The following is a 17,375-nucleotide window of genomic DNA, read 5'->3' as shown; positions in this document are numbered from 1 at the left end:
TCCATTGTGGATAAACATGTATCTATTAATTTGGTGACCTTTGGGAGTGATATCTCAATACTATCACTCACCATTTGAAGTGATATATCTTCTTCCTTTATACTTATATTGTTATGAGCTTCGATTTTATAACAATTAAATTTTTATAATAGATATTTAAAATAGTTTCTCTATATAAATAATCTTAATATTAAAAATACATTAATACTTATCTTTTTCATAATTTGACTCTTAAAAAACACTTTCAAAAAATGATTTGTCAAATACAAAATGCTTTTTTTCAAAAGGGTTTTTCTATTTAAAAAAAAAACGCTTCTAGATTCAAGCAATTTTTAATCAAAATGCCAAATAGGCTCTAAGGCTCTTCAATCCATTCAAACTCAATACAATTCAATCTATTCCATTTTAGCTCAATTCATTTTAATTTGTCCATCCGATTGAATTCATTCATTTATCACTACCAATAATTAATCATTTTTCTATAGATATCCTCTTATTTAAAGATTATGCACAATTGCACATATCTTAATATGGAAATTTTTTAAAAATTTATCACCAATTTAACTTTAAGTACCACATATACATGCATTTCCTAATAAGGAATTTTTTTTTTTTAAAGTGATTGATTTAAAGACTAGCATAAGTTATAGACTTCAATTCTCCCTATATATATATATAACATAAACTGCAAAAGGTTTTGATATTCCAATATTCATTTCATATTGTCACTAAGTATCATCTCCAAACATGAATATGATTTCATTTAAGTTGACCCTTGTGTTCACACTGTTGCTCCTTTCCAAAGGTTTGTTTCAAATATTTTGTTACCATTACAAAGTTGAATTTTTCGATCGAAGCAGAAGATAATATATCTCGATTATTTTTGGAATCAAAGTATTGTTCCATCTCGATTGAAAAAGCAAATAACATTAAGAACAAATACATCTAGCTTTATTTAGATGTTGCTTTAGTATAGTTCATTTTTTACATGTTATGATATGAAATTTTGTTTATATTTTACAGGTTATGCACCTTCAGTGACACCATGTAAGGAAACAGTAAATTGCAATATTAGGTGCAGAGACAATGAGACACCAATTTGTGCACACAACACTTGCTACTGCCAACGTTGCAACTTATTCCCACCACCAGAATTTTTGTCTTCTGATGACGAGGATCAATCTTTTGTAAACCAAAAATGCACTCTTTATCCTCAGGATCCCAGTTGTAAAAAGTAGTATATATATATATATATGAATATTTTGTGATCCTCATACAAATATTAATATTGAAAATGAGATTTTTAATCTTAATTGTTTAGTATGCATTTCTTCAATGTTCTTATATTATATTGAGATTTATGTTATTGCAAAGTAGATTCAAGGATAAGTTGAGGGTGCAAAAGATGTATTTTCTTTAGGCAATCACGCGAAGTATTTGAGATACATAACATTCAGATAATAACTCCAAAGGATTGCTAATGGATCTATCGATTAAGCATAGTTAAGGATCAAAAGAAAAAAAAAATTTGCCCCTCGTAGGTGCACCCTCCATCTCCGAATTTAGGGTTATGGGTTCGAGTAACCAAAGGAGCAAAAAGGTGGGAGCACCTACGAGGGGTGAAGAAAAGAAAACGAACCTCAGGTTCTATCAGCAACAAAGGCCAATAGGAGCTGGATAGTTTCTTGTAGACACTCAACTAAATGCTCTGTTAGCTGTTTTGCTCCACTAAACCATGAGGTTTCAGCTGGAGCAAAGATCAATAATACTATAAGCAGCAGATTTCTTTAACCCTTTTATATGAACAATGTCCCTCAACTCTCCAGCTTCCTTCCAGCTTCCAGTAGCAACATATATGTTGGATAATGCAAGATGATATCCGACATTCTCAGGTTCCAACGAAAACAGTAGACTTGCTACTTCTTTCCCTAATTGAAGATCACCATGATAATTGCAAGCACTGAGCAAAGCACCCCAGATTCCTGGATCAGGTGGGATTGGAAGCTCTTTTACAAAATTATATGCCTCGTGCAGCCTCCCTGATCGGCCTAACATATCAACCACGCAGACATGATGCTCTGTGGAACGTTGAACTCCAAACTCATCAAGCATATGATTGTAATACCAGAAGCCTTGGTCAACAAGCCCTGTGTGGCTGCAAGCTGTTAATAAGTTGATAAATGTGACTTTAGACGGAGTAAGTCCCGAATTAATCATCTCATGAAAGATGTCAATTGCTTTCTGACCATTGCTGTGGAAACCATATGCAGAGATCATTGAATTCCAAGCTGCAACAGATCTCTCGGCTGAACTCTGGAATACCTGAAGAGCAATGTCTAACCTGCCACAGCTACTATACATATCCACAAGAGCAGCTGATACAAAAGCATTTTTGTAAAAACCAGATCTGATGAGGTGTGAATGGATCTGTTTCCCATGTCTAATAATTCCAAGTTGCCGACAAGCTGAAAGAACGGTAGCGATGGTGATCTCGTCTGGTTTAAACTCAAGCAAACGGAACAATTCTATTGCTTCTTTAGAATTTTTGTTCTGAGCTAAAGCAGATATCATGCAGTTCCAAGAGCACAAGTTATGATAAAAGCAAAGTTCAAACACTTTTGTTGCACTTTTCACGTTACTCAATTTTCCATACATAGTAACAAGAGCATTCTGCACACGAATGTCTTGACCAGCTGAGGTCTTTAAAGCTAAGGCATGAATTGACTTTCCTTCACATGTCAATTCAAGATCTCCAAAGGCTGGTATGATATTGACTAGAGTAATAGTATCATGGATGATATTTGATTTGAGTCTCATTAACTTGAAAGCATTTAAAGCTTCCCAGAAGTGGCCATTCTGTGTGCATCCTGAAATCACAGTATTCCAGCTATCCACATCAGCAGTATAAGCTATCTCCTCCAACAATTTGAAAGAAGCTACTAGATCACCGGAACAAGTATACATGTACATCAACGAATTTACTAAGATGGTATTATTTACAAATCCCAACTTCACCTCCCACGAATGGATCAACTTACCAAATTGAATCAAGTTGGGGGAATCACAAGCAGGAAGAATACCCAAGAGAGTCGACAGGCTGCATTCTGAGCTCCCACTGTGAAACTTCTTAAGCAATGACTGAGCTTCTCTACACCAGCCATTCTGGGAATACCCAGAGATTATGGTATTCCATGAAACTATATCTTTCTTTGGCATATTTAAGAAAAGCTGCTCAGCGTCCTTGACCCTTCCGCAGTTAAAATACATATCCATGAGAGCATTCATCATGGAGAGTTCTTCTCCCATCTCTCTATGGATGGCAAAGGCATGAGTAGCTTTTCCTTCTCTCAATAGCATGAATTCTGCAACTAGCGGGATAATGGAAATTAATGTCACAGCATCCAGTTCTATGGTCCTTATGAACTGCATTTCATGAAGAGCATCAAATGCATCAGTAATTTTTCCATTCAAAGCGAATCCACTTATCATTGAATTCCATGTTATTATATCCGTATACTCCATTTTATTAAAGATATATTCAGCAGCATCAGTATCCCCAGATCGGGAATACAATGAAATGAGGGAATTTGCCACTGAAAGGTGGCATCTCTCCTCATATCCTAGCTTTATACCCCATCCATGAATAGTATGACCACAATAAAACTCATCTAAACATGCAGAAGCAGCGATAGCACAAGAGAGACTCACGCTATCAGCACCCTTTTCCAAATTAGCCATCTGCCTAAAGTACAATAAAGACTTCTCAGGATGACCATTATAAAGACAACCACTAATTACTGAATTCCAGGAAACAACATCTTTACATTCTATATCGATAAATACACACTCCGCTGAGCTCAAATAACTACACTTTGCATAAAAGTCAATCAGAGCATTTCCCAAAATTGAATCCGAAAGCATTCCCATTTTCATACCTAAACAATGAACAACCAATCCCTTTCTGAAATCTCTCATGTTAGATAATGCAGAAATGACAATAACAAGCGTGGCAGAATCAAACTGCTTTCCTCCATTCACCATTTCAGCAAAGATATTCACTGCAAATGCAAAAGAATTGTTCTCTATACATGCTGTCATGATAGCATTCCAGGTAACCACATCTTTGTTGATAATTTCAGCAAAAAGGGTCAATGAAGAGCTTAAATTCTTGGCTCTTGAGTAGATAATGAGGAATGTAGTAACAGTGGGCAAATGAGCAAGCATGCCTACTTTAAGCACTAAGCCATGTACTTGTGAAGCACTTAAGATATCAGGATTTTCTTTAACCATGTTAACAAGTTCAAATATTTCATCCCCTTTGCCATTCTTGAAATCTTGAATTCTTCTTTGTGACACTTTATCAAACAATTGGTGGGTGGCAGGGGAAGTGTAAGCATTGACTTGAGCTTTCCCATATGTAATAAAGAAGTTATCTTTGGGGAACAGGGTATGAGAGGAGAGGTGCAAAGGTGGTACATGTTGAGAGATTTTGTTGGACAGTGATGGGCAAAAAAAAAGAGCTTTATATCCATATTTGGACAGCTTTTTCATGTTATGCCCATTTCAGTTTCTCAACACATTTTTGAAAGTGAAAATGGTAAAATTTGCCCAAAATACGTCATATGTCTTACTGATTTGGAGTAAACACTAACTAAATCACAAAAGTGCTACAAGTCTACATATGTTATGTATATACACAAGGACAAGAGAGAGTTGCTCGAATGGTAAGCATTCTATATGTTCAACCCGAGAGTTAGTTTCAGTAAAGTGTCCACAAGATGATTATTGAATGTGAAAAATTTAATAGAAGATTATATTTTTTGGAGTAGAACTAATTTTCATCTTGCTATTTTACAAAGTAATTTTGAGCATTTTCTTAACCCTTTTCCATTTTAAATCATCTATAAATATGCTAAAATTGTTCTCCAGGAAAAGTAGAAAATGAAGGTTTTGAACAGTTAATTTAACTCTAAACCCCTCTGCATACACTTCATTATTTTGTACTTTAATGTTGGAACAATCAAAATTTTTTGCTTGTACACAAAAAAAAAAGCATATATGTTCTATTCTAATGGAGGACTAATCCTTCATACCAACTCTATAGATTGAAAAGTACATTTCTCTATGAAACAATGGTACATCCCTCTTGAATTGCAAGGTGTTATAGAGCATTTCTTTTCACACTTCTCTGAGGGTAATGGAGTCCAAGGCCTCACCAAGGCGGATGATCGTCTACTGTAGAGTTAGGAGGAGCTGCTTTCCAGCCAGGTTTCTCATCCCAATACATATCATAGTATATGTGACCTGGTGTGTGATTTTCCACACAACACCAAATGCCTACATACCTCTTGACACGATTCCTGAATTGTTCTTCCCTTGTCTGATACAAATTGAGAACACGTTATTCTCCATTTTAGTTCATGGAAAACTATACATAGAGAAGAATGAGAGGGAGAGAATTACGGGAAGGGGGAGTAGACTGAGGGGATATTACCTTGTCAGTAAATCGATCAAAGGCATCTTGCATTGTTGAGAACTGGATTACTTTCACATCCTTAAACTTGGAGAATACCGTCTTCAACTGTTCATAAATAAACTAAGTGAAACGTCTTTATAAGATGACAATGAGCTCATTAAAGCTCAAAGTTTTAGAAGATAATAGCATTGCGTTGCTGTTTCTGCCATTTATGTCCTACACCCCCGTCCCACCCCTCCAAATTTTATTTCCTGGGTACAAATGAATGTGAGTGTTATGAAGTCTAGTGAGGGATGAAGTCAAAGAAACATGACAGGAAATTCTAGGTGAGAATTGAATCATTCGGCGGGCGAAGCTGGCAGTCACCAAACCAGGTGAAATTCATGGCTTTTACTCTTGTTATATCCAGTAAGCATGTTTCACTGATATAGTACTTGATTTGGCAGCCATGGAGCTCGTCCGGTCAAAGATTAAAGGGAAGAGAAAAATCAGAATTACCGTTTCTTCTGTACTATGTTTGGGAAGTTTGAGAGCCCCACTTTGACTCGTACTGTTAACCTGACAGCTCGGTGACCCTTCTTGGCAGAGATGTACATCAAGCCATGACTCTTTAACCTGAAAGAATAATCAGAGAGTATTAATCTGTGAATTATATGATGCACGCTTTTATGTAAACAAGGTATGAAACTAATGCAACACCTCTTGCGGCATTGATGGATTTTCAAATAGTGAGTACTCCCTGATATTGATCCCAGGTCCAAATTCCTCATTTGCCATTTCCTTCAACATCACATTAATCTGTACAAATAGAAAATCAAGGTGAGAAACTCCAAGCAGCAGCAGTGTTGTCAAAGGCGAATCACTTTAAAAGCCACTCCAAAACCATTAGGACTTTAAGCACAAAGCACAATTCAAGTAAGAAAATAGAGACACGATGAAGAAAACATATATGACGCAAGAAAAAAGCAAAGCGCAGTTGAAGTATGGACTTTAGACAAAAGAGACACGATGAAAGTAACAGATTGATTCATAATGTTTTCCCCAACAATGTTTAGTAGTGCTCGTTTCAAGATGTAACTCAAATGCATTGAGGCACATGTTAGTGCCTTGCCTACACTAAAGATGCAGCTTAAGCGAGTCGAAGCACCTCCCCTGAGATTTTCAGAGCTTCAAAGCTTAGGTGTTCCTTAAATGAGCCTACGACAAGACTGACCAGCAGGGAGATTCATCAGTCTCAACTCTCATCTTTGACCATTTGATAACTTCTGAACAGTGAACTAGGATGCAAATAAGTGCACTCCAAAGAGCAAGTGAGTTATAAGAACACAATGAACCTTCATTAACCTTTAGGGGTCGTTTGGTAAAGTGTATAAGAATAATAATAAGTGTATTAGTAATGCTTGAATTAATAATACATAGATTATTTCTTATGCATTGTTTGGTTTGGTGTATTAAAAGTAGCATGCATTGCATAAAAATATTTATCTACAAAGATATTCTTCACAATTATGGTGGAAAAGATGTAAAAAAAAATTGAGGAGTAATTGAGTCTTTAACCATGTTAATGCATGCATTGAACCCCTTGCATTACTAATACCTAGAAATATGTTGTATTAGTAATACACACCTAGACACAATAGAGTGTACAACTAATGCTAGTATTAATTATACATAGCATGAAAAAGTGTACCAAAGTCCAAACAAGGTATTACTTATACACGGAGTTAATAAACATGCACTATTTTTGCTAATACACTCTACCATTTGGCAGATTCTAAGTATTGGTCAAAGAAGATATGATTTGCTAATCTCTGACAAAACTATTTTACAGTATCCATGAAATTGAACCAATAGAAATTTAAATAGTTCTAAAGAGAAACTGAGTACATTATCAAGACACGGGTATTAAAACTCCACATTCACATCTCAGAGTGATCCTATACATAAAAAAATGCGAAAGTAATTCATCGGCTATCGCATAGAACAGTTTTTCGTGTTACTTATTTTGTTTCATGGGGTGAGTACATCCAAATATTATCACTTTAAAAAAATATATATATATACATATATGTACCTCAAAAACATGATCCAGAGGACAAACAAAAGGTGGCTTTGTCAAAGAACCCGGAAGAATACCAGGATGTCCAAACCACAACCTATCCAACCTGCACCATAGTGGCGGCATTACCTAAAATCACAAAGAACAACATAAATCACGGTGTACTTTTGGGGTAACAATAAGGTAATTGACCAGCTTACATTGTTAAAGGAACAAGGACTCTGGATCATATCAAAATGAATCTAAAAATTAAAATATGATTCTGCCATGCTTATTACACATAAGAGCAGGAAGTGTTGCTAACATATTTTAATTTATAGTGTGAAGTATCCATATAAAAGACAATCTTTTATCTTCTCATCTTATAGCTAGCTCACTATACATGGTGGCGATACAGAGTTCACAAAATATATGAAGCATGTAAGATAAAAATAAATTATCAGAGTAGCATCTCACCAAGGTACGATTCAGCACTGAAGCAACAGCAAGCGCAGTCCTTATTTGTTTCATCTAAAGAATAATAATCCAATAAGTATACTTAAAAAATGCAAGAAAGTCTGTCAAATAATAAATAAACAGTACAACGGTATTGGTTACTGCTTACCTGATAATTAACAAGAGTGAAGTGTGTATCTATGGTATGCTCTCCATCCAGTAACAAGTTCTTGGGGATTGACGGCTTAAAAGTCAAAAGCCCTCCTGCATGAAGGATTAATTAACACACAGCAAACTATACTTAATTATTTCCAAAAAAAAAAGGGAATAATTACACCAAATTCATTGTTAGTAAAATTTATTACGAAGCAGGATATATTTCCGATAAAGTCTGATCTTGATCTAGACATCTAGTTAAATACAATTTAAGACACAATTATTCCTTTCAACATTAAGGGGTAAAATTTGTATGGAAATTCATTTGTCCAAGCTTTGTTTTTTGAGATTGGAAAGTGTATAACCTTCTAAGGCAATAAAATCCTGATTCTTGATCATATATTGCATACAAATAAAAAGAAGTAGCGGTTATGTCATCAAAATATATCGTATTTTACTAAAGTTGAAAAAGTATAATATGGGTCTAAAAACTTAATTGAGCAGCATGGTAACTGAGGATCCATAGCCGACCACAACTTGCTTGGGATTGAGGTATAGTTGTATAAGAGATATAACTGTAGCTGTCCTGACTGATAACATCTAAAAAGTTATGTTGGTTCATGATTTTTAACAACTTCCATCATCTTGAAGTGGTTGTTTGATTCGTATGGTATCTATAGAAGCCACGTGGGAAGTAGACCACTTCACTTTTTCTTCAAGTTACAATAGTTAGAAGGTCCAACGAGCAGGCATAGAAGATGCAAAAGCAAAACAAAGATATCTGAGGGAGACTTGCAACTTGCAAACTAGAAAAGAAGAAAAATGTGAATGCTGAGCCACTGGTGAAAATATATTATTTTATTTATAAAAAAAGGAGAATAAAATGCTAATAAGGGTAAAGCAGGAAAAACCTGGTGGATTATAGTATTCGGGTGGATCATAGAACACCATGCCTTCACGTAATCGGTGACGCTTTCCTTCTGTTCCAGCATATTGGAATGTTGTATGTACAGCATAAGCCTCCAGTCTTAGATGTTGAAACATAGCCTGCAACAGCAAAAGGGGCATAAGAAAACATTCTGAAGTGACTACAGTGAAAATTCAGGAGTAATCTAGCTAGTTCAGAGGTAAATTAAGGAAGACTAACATTTTCACCAAGCAAGTAACCGGAATTTGATATCAGGATGACAAAAGTTGAGAAAAGAAACAAAACCTCCAAAGTGAGGAATTACCTGGACGAAATAGGTATGCCCACTGCAAAAAATACTTGCCGGGAGAAGACCAAGTTTGAGATTTCCATCATAAGCATAGACGAGCCCACTGTCATCATCAACAGAAGGTCCCAACTGTCTGCGCACAAGTTCATTGAAACCATTCTGATCCCATATCTTGTCGTCAGCTAAAATCATTTCTTTCCATTCTCTGGCCAGTTTCTTTGCGGACTCAGTAGCCCGCCAATGGAAGATTCCAATATTATAAGCAGCGCCAACTATGCAAGGAAGAGATAAAAGTTCTTATTTAACAAAATGACTGATGAAGATGTCCTAATGCTCAACGAATAAGAGAAAACCAATAGGTCCGCAAACTACAGATATATAAAACAGCTAATGACAATTTAATGACCCATCAACTATAACAGTAACCATGATGTGCTCAGGAGAAGTGACGTATCTGCAAACTGCAGAGATCATTTAAAACCTGATGTTAAACATACTAAGATTTTTTACGTAGGAGTTCAATCCTCTAATATGTATTAGGAAGGAGTACAATTCTCTAACTCCATGCATATGGCTCAGCCCATCAGTAGACTTCCAAACAGACAAATAAATAAATTCACAGGATAGAAGAAAGACAAAAAGAGAGCATGAAGTAGGAGGACGACAAGACCTCCCAAAAAATGCTTATAGAGAAATTGTAGTCCTTCTTTAAATGTGTATACAAAAATCAAGATTGACAATAAGGGTATGCATCTCCCCGAGTCCTCAACAAATTTCTTCAAGCCCATTAAAGCTTATATCCTTCACCTTCAAGATTTAGGGAACCATCTTAGAACTATAATCTTGGCATGTCGTTGAATTTAAAGATGGTTGAAATCCCATCAAAATACACATGATAGTAGTTTTCTAGAATCTCAAAGACACAACTTGAAAACAAACAAATTAATATAAGCATCTCAGGCAACTATAATTTCTTGTGCATATTGATCATTATGAGTATGTTGTGATGGATAAAGTGGAGCATAAGACATCTCAGAGATTCACAGTGGAGCCTTATAAGATGTGATGAATAAAGTGGAGCATAAGACATGTCAAAGTTTCACAGTGGAGCCTTGGAAGATCCAAAGATCAACAGAAGTCAGAATACATTCAGATTTCAAGTGACTATTTGCACTCAGCAAGACCAAGTACCTATAAACACCCTATCATTTAATGAATAGGACTGTGAATTTCACTCGATATCAAAAGCAAAAGCAACATCTTCCACAACAATTATTAAAAAGGAAGCATGCTGCTGCTCATTTTGCCAGCGAACAGTATCGAATGCAACGTCACTTGCGCTCGAACACTTATCTTTCACAGCTAATAAGATATGAATCAAATACTAATAATCTGCTTTAAAATACACGTGCTTCAGATTTCATTCAAATATAATAGCAGTGAAGAGGAGAAGGTCTGGACATTAAGTAAGATCACACCTAAGACAAGAATAGAACACAGCTGTTCTCCATCACAAGTAAAACCCACGTGATAAGCAAGTTCCATCAAACCTAAAATCTAATTAAGCCAAGAGCAAATTCTTGTAACAAACCCTACCTCCTATATAACAAATATAGAAGCCACTGATATTAAAGGATGACAAAAGAATAATCTGAAGTTAGATGGTGATTCAAACTGTGAAAAGCTTTGTTTCCATAAAAGTATTACCTTGTTGCCACAGGTCCAACCTGTCATCGGTAACTGTTGGTACAACTTGATCGGTGGAGGTCAATACATCTGCTTCAGGGAAACGTGCTATATAAGGAAGAGGGTTCTGTTCGTTGAACATAGCATGCAGAATTTGGCATTAGAATTAGCAAGATGGCGATAAGCAACACAAGAATTATACTTACCAAGAATACAAAAAATAAAAAGAAAAAGAACGTGAAACAAGAATCCCCTAAAGCACCTAGAGATAGATAGTGACTATGCAGTCAACAACTTAACAGCAAGAAAATATGAAAGGATGTAGCAATAGGAGAACACTTCAGAAATTTGTGAACGAAAAAATAAAGAGACATTAACATTTTTAAGGATAAGTAGTAGACAGTTGAATTCCACAGTTAATAAAGGTTCTGGTACGTGGACCCAGAAATTCCAAATTATCCCCTGACACCACATTAAACCAGCATCCATGTTAACTGGAGAAGTGCTAGACATGCCACCAATAAAGCACTAACAAGCAAAGAATCAATATACTTGCATGTAATTCTATATTCATATAGGAACAGCCAAGACAAGATATTCGCTTTTTCTTGTGCATGCCTCCTGCATCAGCGGCTGTTCCTATTGCAGCTTGTCTGCTCTAGCCTAGCTTTACCAAGTTATGAATCAACTAGATGATAGAGATAATTTGTCCGCATTTACAAAGCTTTGTAGTGTTCAATGTTTTAGATATTCGTACTTCATCTGGAGGGTTAATAGACTTACAACTAAAATACGGATGAGTTCTTTCGAACTGATCTGCTCCAATCTTCATACAATAATGGAAAGGTGGTACATTCAAAAGTATCCGTGTTCTTTTCCAATTAAATAGTGGAGATTTTATTTCTTTCATTGATATATTATGGTAGAGTATTATCAATTAATCTTCGTGAATATTAGGTTTTCTCTTGATTTCATATGGTGCCTGACGCAATGTGATGTTCATGTCTCGCCTAATGACATTCAGATCAACTCTTTTACTTCTTTTTTTGCTTCTTGTCCCACTCCTGGTCTTTGCAAGACAAGGGAAAGAATGAAATCCTGTCATTTTGAACCCAAAAATATTCTCTCTTTCATTCACCTACCTTGAAATCTTCAAACTAAAGTACTCTAAAACCACCAACTTAACCAATTAGCAAATCATAATAAGACCCACAGTTTCAATAATCCAGAAATTCTCAAATATCAGCTAGTTTCCGAAAGACGGGTTAGTAGATAAGAAAATATTACCATTAACCACACCAATGACCTAGCCATAAAGAATCTTAAATTTGTAATCAATCGCCAGAAATTCTAAAAGATCAGCTGGTTTCAAAAGACAAGGAGTAGATAGACAAATCATACCTTTAACCACACCATATCGGTATCACACATTAGGAGTTCAAAGCCATAAGGTAAGATAGAATCTATGAGTACGACTTTCTCTCTCCCCATTTTGTGAAACGTTGGTGAACCCCATCCAACATCTACAGTGCTCATATGGCTACCCATATCAAAAGCTGGCACTCCTTTCCAATAAAGTGCCTCTAATAGCTTTGTGTCCATAGCACCTGACAATTTCAAACTTCATGGTTTTTACAGTATTCAAATAAAATGACCCTCTATGCCAACAAAAACAAGACTTAGTAAAAGACAAATATATGTATCACTTACCGACTAGAAGGTTCTCAACACCCATATCTGTCAAATGTTTAACCCACGTCAAGATAAAATCCATGAAAGCATAGTTACCAAAGGTCACAATTACAATATTGTCTGTAACTCTTTCCTGCACCAGTTCTTTTGATAATTTGAAGGTTTCTAAATCTGGCATCTTTGAACCCGCTGGGGGAACTTTCCAAATTGGCTTCAATAATTTTCTTTGAAGCTGGGGTTTCACTGGGATTGAAACATCATCTACTTGTCGATGAGAAAAGTTTGATGCTTGAACTGAAGGTTCTGCTTTTTCATCTGCAACAGAAATGCATTGATTTGATTTTCTTGTGTACAGTATAAAGAACTAAAAATAGGCAAAGGAGAGAAAGGAGAAGGAAATATAAATTAAAATCGTTTAAAACATATGTTACACAGACGAAATACACAAATGTTGACAGAAGATAAATTGAAGGCAAAAGCAGCATTTAGGCATTTGAGGTGCTCTTTATCTCTTGTTGGCTTCTGGAGAGAATGATTCTCCAGAAACCTGAGTCATATGACTGGAGGTAACTGGTCCTATAAACTCTAAGAATATACTTCAAAGTTAATCAAATGGGCAAGCATTCTAGCACCGCTGTAAAGATGCGGATGATGGCTGGACAACAATCAGCGCTAGAGAACCGCAATCCAAAGCAAGCCAAACTACTATAAAGTACAAGAGCGAGTTGCTCGGATGGTAAGCACCCCTCACCTCCAACACTTAGGTTGTGGGTTCGAGTAACCAAGGGAGAAAAAAAGGGTGGGAGCTCCAGGGAGAGGTAAAAAAAAATATTACTCAAACCAATAGGCTCCAAATGTATATACAAATTTTATGAAATACATTGCTGGTAACTCTCTCAGTGCATGCATCTATTAAGGGTTCCAAATGAATGATTTCGTAAGTCTGTATCCAAGAACTCATGCATCATTTATACAATAAAAATTTAGTACCTGGAAACTAATAAAAACTATCGGCACGCTAAAGCCATATTTGGTAAGGGTGAAAAGGAGGAAGAGTTGGGGAATGGAAGTAGAAGTAGCAGGTGCAGGTCACTTCCTCCTATGCTAAGAAAGTAAAAGAGCTGGGGAATGGAAGTAAAAGTAGCAAATGCAAGTCACATCCTCCTATGCTAAGGAAGTAAAAGTAAGAAGGTTGAGTACCCTTCCACCTCAGCTTCTATAATCTGTCCAGAGCTAAAAGAAAGGAGGATGTATATTACTTATCTTCCCTTCCAGACATACAAAAACCACAAGTAATCATCAATACTTCACCTATGGAAAATAAATCAGTTACTTTCTCTCTCCTTGCACTCCCCCTCCCATTATAAGAACCAAAAAGTGTTAAAAGTCAAACTGATAAGTCAGACTGCGACCTCAATGTTTGCATTGCTCATGCGCAAGTCCATCTAGTATGATAGAAAAGCCAAATCCAAGTTAAGATAGGTGGAAAAAATGAACCAACCCACTATACTCTTTATGAAACAGTGACATAAATCAGTCTCCACAAAGCTCAAATTTAAGCACCAAATGCTGCTTGGATACAAAAGTCTATCCAAGATAACATGTTCTCCTTCCTATAAATTTCATAGCCACGATGTTCCATTAGTCGATCCGACATTGCATCCACTTCTTCCTTTTTATTTCTTCATATTCCGCTCCACAAATGCAAACAATTTGCTATCGCACTTCAAGATATTAGAATCCTCAAAGGACTAGTTCTCTTCAACATTCTACCTTCCCTAACTATCTTCATACAAAGAAGACAAACCAGGGAAGGAGAATGTACTCCCGTGTGCCATAAAACTCTGCAAAGAAACCATTCGTTTTCCATCCTTTAACTGACATCCTCTGAACTTTTGAGGCTTCTTAACAACATGAACTATCCACTTCACGGCTTTAAGACAACTAACTCTCCTAAACAGGTTCTTACTGTATTCGACTCAGTGAAACCAGATTTCGAACCTTGAAATTATTCTAGTGATTTCATAAGATTTAAACCTATTCAATGTTAACGAAGTTTCTGAACAATCACTGATGAATGATTGAGGAGAAACTACAAAAAAACACTCTCTTTTCCCAAGACATAACAGGCGTATAAACAAATCACATATATGATTACTAGATTGAAAAGTAAGTAAAAAATTGCAAACTTTTTTTTCTATCTAGACACTCCAGTACACCCCTATATACATTCACAATCAGCCAAGTATGGTTAAAAACCCAAATGCAGCATATCCGTAAACCTCAGAATCTTATAACATAGAAGGTAATCGTCATTCTCAAGAGAAAAAACAGTTAATTAACAAAGTCAATGAACCACTACTGAAAAAAAAAAAGAGGGGGGGGGGAGGGGAAGGGGCAGCCCCGTGCATCAAGCGCAAGGTCCGGACCGAAGGGTCTACTGTATACAGTCTTATCCTACATTTCTCGAACTCGTGACTCATGCTCCTCTTCATGGTCAATGAACCACAAAAATGAGAACTTTATAGAAAAAGGATAAAGTGAAATAAGAAATGGGTACCTGAAGAAGCGGAAGGAGCAATGGAAAGGGAAAAGGTGGAATTCGGAGAAGAGTAAATAGCTGAAAAGACATAAACCGAAGAGAAAACAATTCCGATCAAGACAGTAGCATAGATCGTCAAGAACAATGGCTTGGAATTCGCCATTTCCTTAAATGGGTTCTCCCAAGCCATCTTTTTTCACCCCTAAATCCTTCTAATCTATTCCATTCTTGAAAACCCAGATGAGAAAACAGAGGAATCAACTATATTTTGTGAGTTTGTTTGTTGGGGTTTGAACTAGTGGATTTAGTAGTGTATAGCAGCCATCAAAGGTGGCGAAAAGTCAACCGCCATCAAAGCTGTCTGAAATCGGAATCTGTGAATAGAGATTAGTATAAATTTGATTGATGAATTAAGTAGTAAATTATTGGATTAAGTAGAAATCGTGCTGCTCTAGTGGAGTAGTAATATTTGGATCGGTGGTCATCTTTTTCTATAATAGATAATAGATACTCATATGGTACAAAAGAAATAAACAAATTTTCGTGGAATGGTAAGTAATTATTCGTTTTTATATTTTGGGTTTGATTTTTTTTAGTTATGAAATAATTTTTGTTAGGAAATACTTTACCTTCAATGTGAGTCGGAGCCCCTCCCCCCCCCCCCCCCTCCGATTTAGTGATGTTTTTAATTTAAGTCTTTTTGAATATACAGTTGTTGAAGGGCGTTTTACTTCTGATGTGAGATTTTTTGAAGCTTCGACGCGAACACAAACTTAATCGAAATCTAATGTGGGTATGACATGGGATGGGGAAAGTTTCGCAAATAGCCACTAAAAATAATTTAATTAGATTTCGTATCAATTACGATTTGTACATGTTAAAGGGAGGAGAGGCAAGCGGGATTGGAATGGGGTGGAGAGAGGAGAGCGCACAGAGTGGAGAGAAGTGAATTGTTTTTGTATATCTATCATATGATTGTATATGTATATGTATATGTATATGTATATGTATAAGAGAGAAGAGAGGCGAGAGAGGATTTGAATCCCTTGGGTATGGAACTGTCTTTGTCAGGGAGCACTTTACCTCCAATGTGAGATTTCCCGAAGCCTCTCCGATTTAGTGAGGTCTCTAGTTTGAGTCTTCTTGGATACGAAATCGCCTTTTTTAAAGAGCATTTTACCTCTAGTGTGAGACTTTCTGGAGCCCCTATGTGAATCTAAGTTTAGTTGTACTCTGATATAACACGGGATGAAAAACCAAAAAAAAAAAAAAAAAAAGGACCGAAAACATAATGGTATATTTTTTCTATTTAATTGTAGTAATATAATTTTAAAATGTCTGTATTGTTATTTTATGAAATAATTAATAATCATATCAATATCAATATGTCAATTATACGATATATTTTAGATCATAAATTTTTTTTAAAAAAAAAAGCTTCTTAAATTTCATAATCAGCTCAAATAACATTATATAAATTAAGAAGTAAAAAAGAGAGCAAAAGCCATTTGGTGTGTTATAAATGAAGAAAACTATGAAATTATAGTAACCTACTAATCCTTTTGGAAGAGTAGTCAAGGACTTGTATAAGTAGATGTTTTTTTATCTTTGCTAAGGAGCGTTTTATTTTTAATATGAAATTTTTTAATATAAATCTAAACTTAGTCGTGTTTTAATATAGATATCTTATACCAGATGAAAAATTGGAAAAGAAAATGTTTTTTCTTAATTTAATTTATTTCACTTATATGTTCTTTTATTTTAGTTTTTCTTTTAAAAAATGTGTTAATTTTTTTATTTTTACTTTTCATATCTTAACAATTATAAGATCAAAAGTATTGTAAAGAAAGCTCAGAATATAAGAAGAAAAAGACAAGAACTATAAGATAGAGGAGATAATTTTCTTATTCAAGTATATCATACAATGGTGAATGATATCTCTATTTATAGTGTTGAGATATCATAGTCAAAGGTCACCTTGAAATTTACATAGTTATCATCAAGGTTCATATCACCTTGATATCTTATCACATTGGAAACACTAATACATGAATCCAATTAATTGTTGGATAACTCTAATGGATCATCCACATACACAATGGATTTACAACA

General features: G+C 35.5%; 2 protein-coding genes and 1 long non-coding RNA gene across 3 annotated transcripts; 1 reads left to right on the top strand and 2 right to left on the bottom strand.

Annotated features, from left to right (window-relative positions):
* The first annotated feature begins 655 nt into the window (after nucleotides 1-655).
* On the top strand, nucleotides 656-1,272 carry LOC114078371. Its single transcript, XR_003580008.1, has 2 exons — nucleotides 656-805; nucleotides 1,024-1,272. It is a non-coding gene; the product is annotated as an uncharacterized LOC114078371 (long non-coding RNA).
* Nucleotides 1,273-1,743: 471 nt separating this feature from the next.
* LOC107027326 (pentatricopeptide repeat-containing protein At4g19220, mitochondrial) lies at nucleotides 1,744-4,551 on the bottom strand. Its single transcript, XM_015228501.2, has one exon. The coding sequence runs from the start codon at nucleotides 4,549-4,551 to the stop codon at nucleotides 1,744-1,746; it is 2,808 nt and encodes a 935-aa protein (XP_015083987.1).
* A 488-nt stretch (nucleotides 4,552-5,039) lies between these two features.
* On the bottom strand, nucleotides 5,040-15,792 carry LOC107028822 (arabinosyltransferase XEG113). The gene is made up of 13 exons (XM_015230032.2): nucleotides 15,282-15,792; nucleotides 12,740-13,036; nucleotides 12,431-12,636; nucleotides 11,051-11,156; nucleotides 9,359-9,615; nucleotides 9,038-9,173; nucleotides 8,140-8,234; nucleotides 7,992-8,045; nucleotides 7,551-7,664; nucleotides 6,176-6,274; nucleotides 5,975-6,091; nucleotides 5,495-5,581; nucleotides 5,040-5,380 (listed from the first exon to the last, which is right to left on the bottom strand). The coding sequence occupies exons 1-13, from the start codon at nucleotides 15,451-15,453 to the stop codon at nucleotides 5,213-5,215; spliced, it is 1,908 nt and encodes a 635-aa protein (XP_015085518.1). The 5' UTR covers nucleotides 15,454-15,792; the 3' UTR covers nucleotides 5,040-5,212.
* Nucleotides 15,793-17,375: the final 1,583 nt, after the last annotated feature.

Source organism: Solanum pennellii, chromosome 8, assembly GCF_001406875.1.
Source record: "Solanum pennellii chromosome 8, SPENNV200".
Lineage (NCBI taxonomy): Eukaryota > Viridiplantae > Streptophyta > Magnoliopsida > Solanales > Solanaceae > Solanum > Solanum pennellii.
Note: the sequence above shows the minus strand (reverse complement) of the source record. Positions and strands in the feature narration are given on the sequence as shown.

What these genes read in the sequence shown, in the direction of transcription:
- LOC107027326 (XM_015228501.2), bottom strand. Translation starts at nt 4,551, where the DNA reads ATGAAAAAGCTGTCCAAATATGGATATAAAGCTCTTTTTTTTTGCCCA.
- LOC107028822 (XM_015230032.2), bottom strand. Translation starts at nt 15,453, where the DNA reads ATGGCTTGGGAGAACCCATTTAAGGAAATGGCGAATTCCAAGCCATTG. An exon ending in TGTTGAGAACCTTCTAGTCG is followed by an intron (nt 12,637 to 12,739) that starts GTAAGTGATACA and finishes TGAAATTGTCAG; the next exon opens with GTGCTATGGACACAAAGCTA. An exon ending in TTGATCGATTTACTGACAAG is followed by an intron (nt 5,381 to 5,494) that starts GTAATATCCCCT and finishes AATTTGTATCAG; the next exon opens with ACAAGGGAAGAACAATTCAG.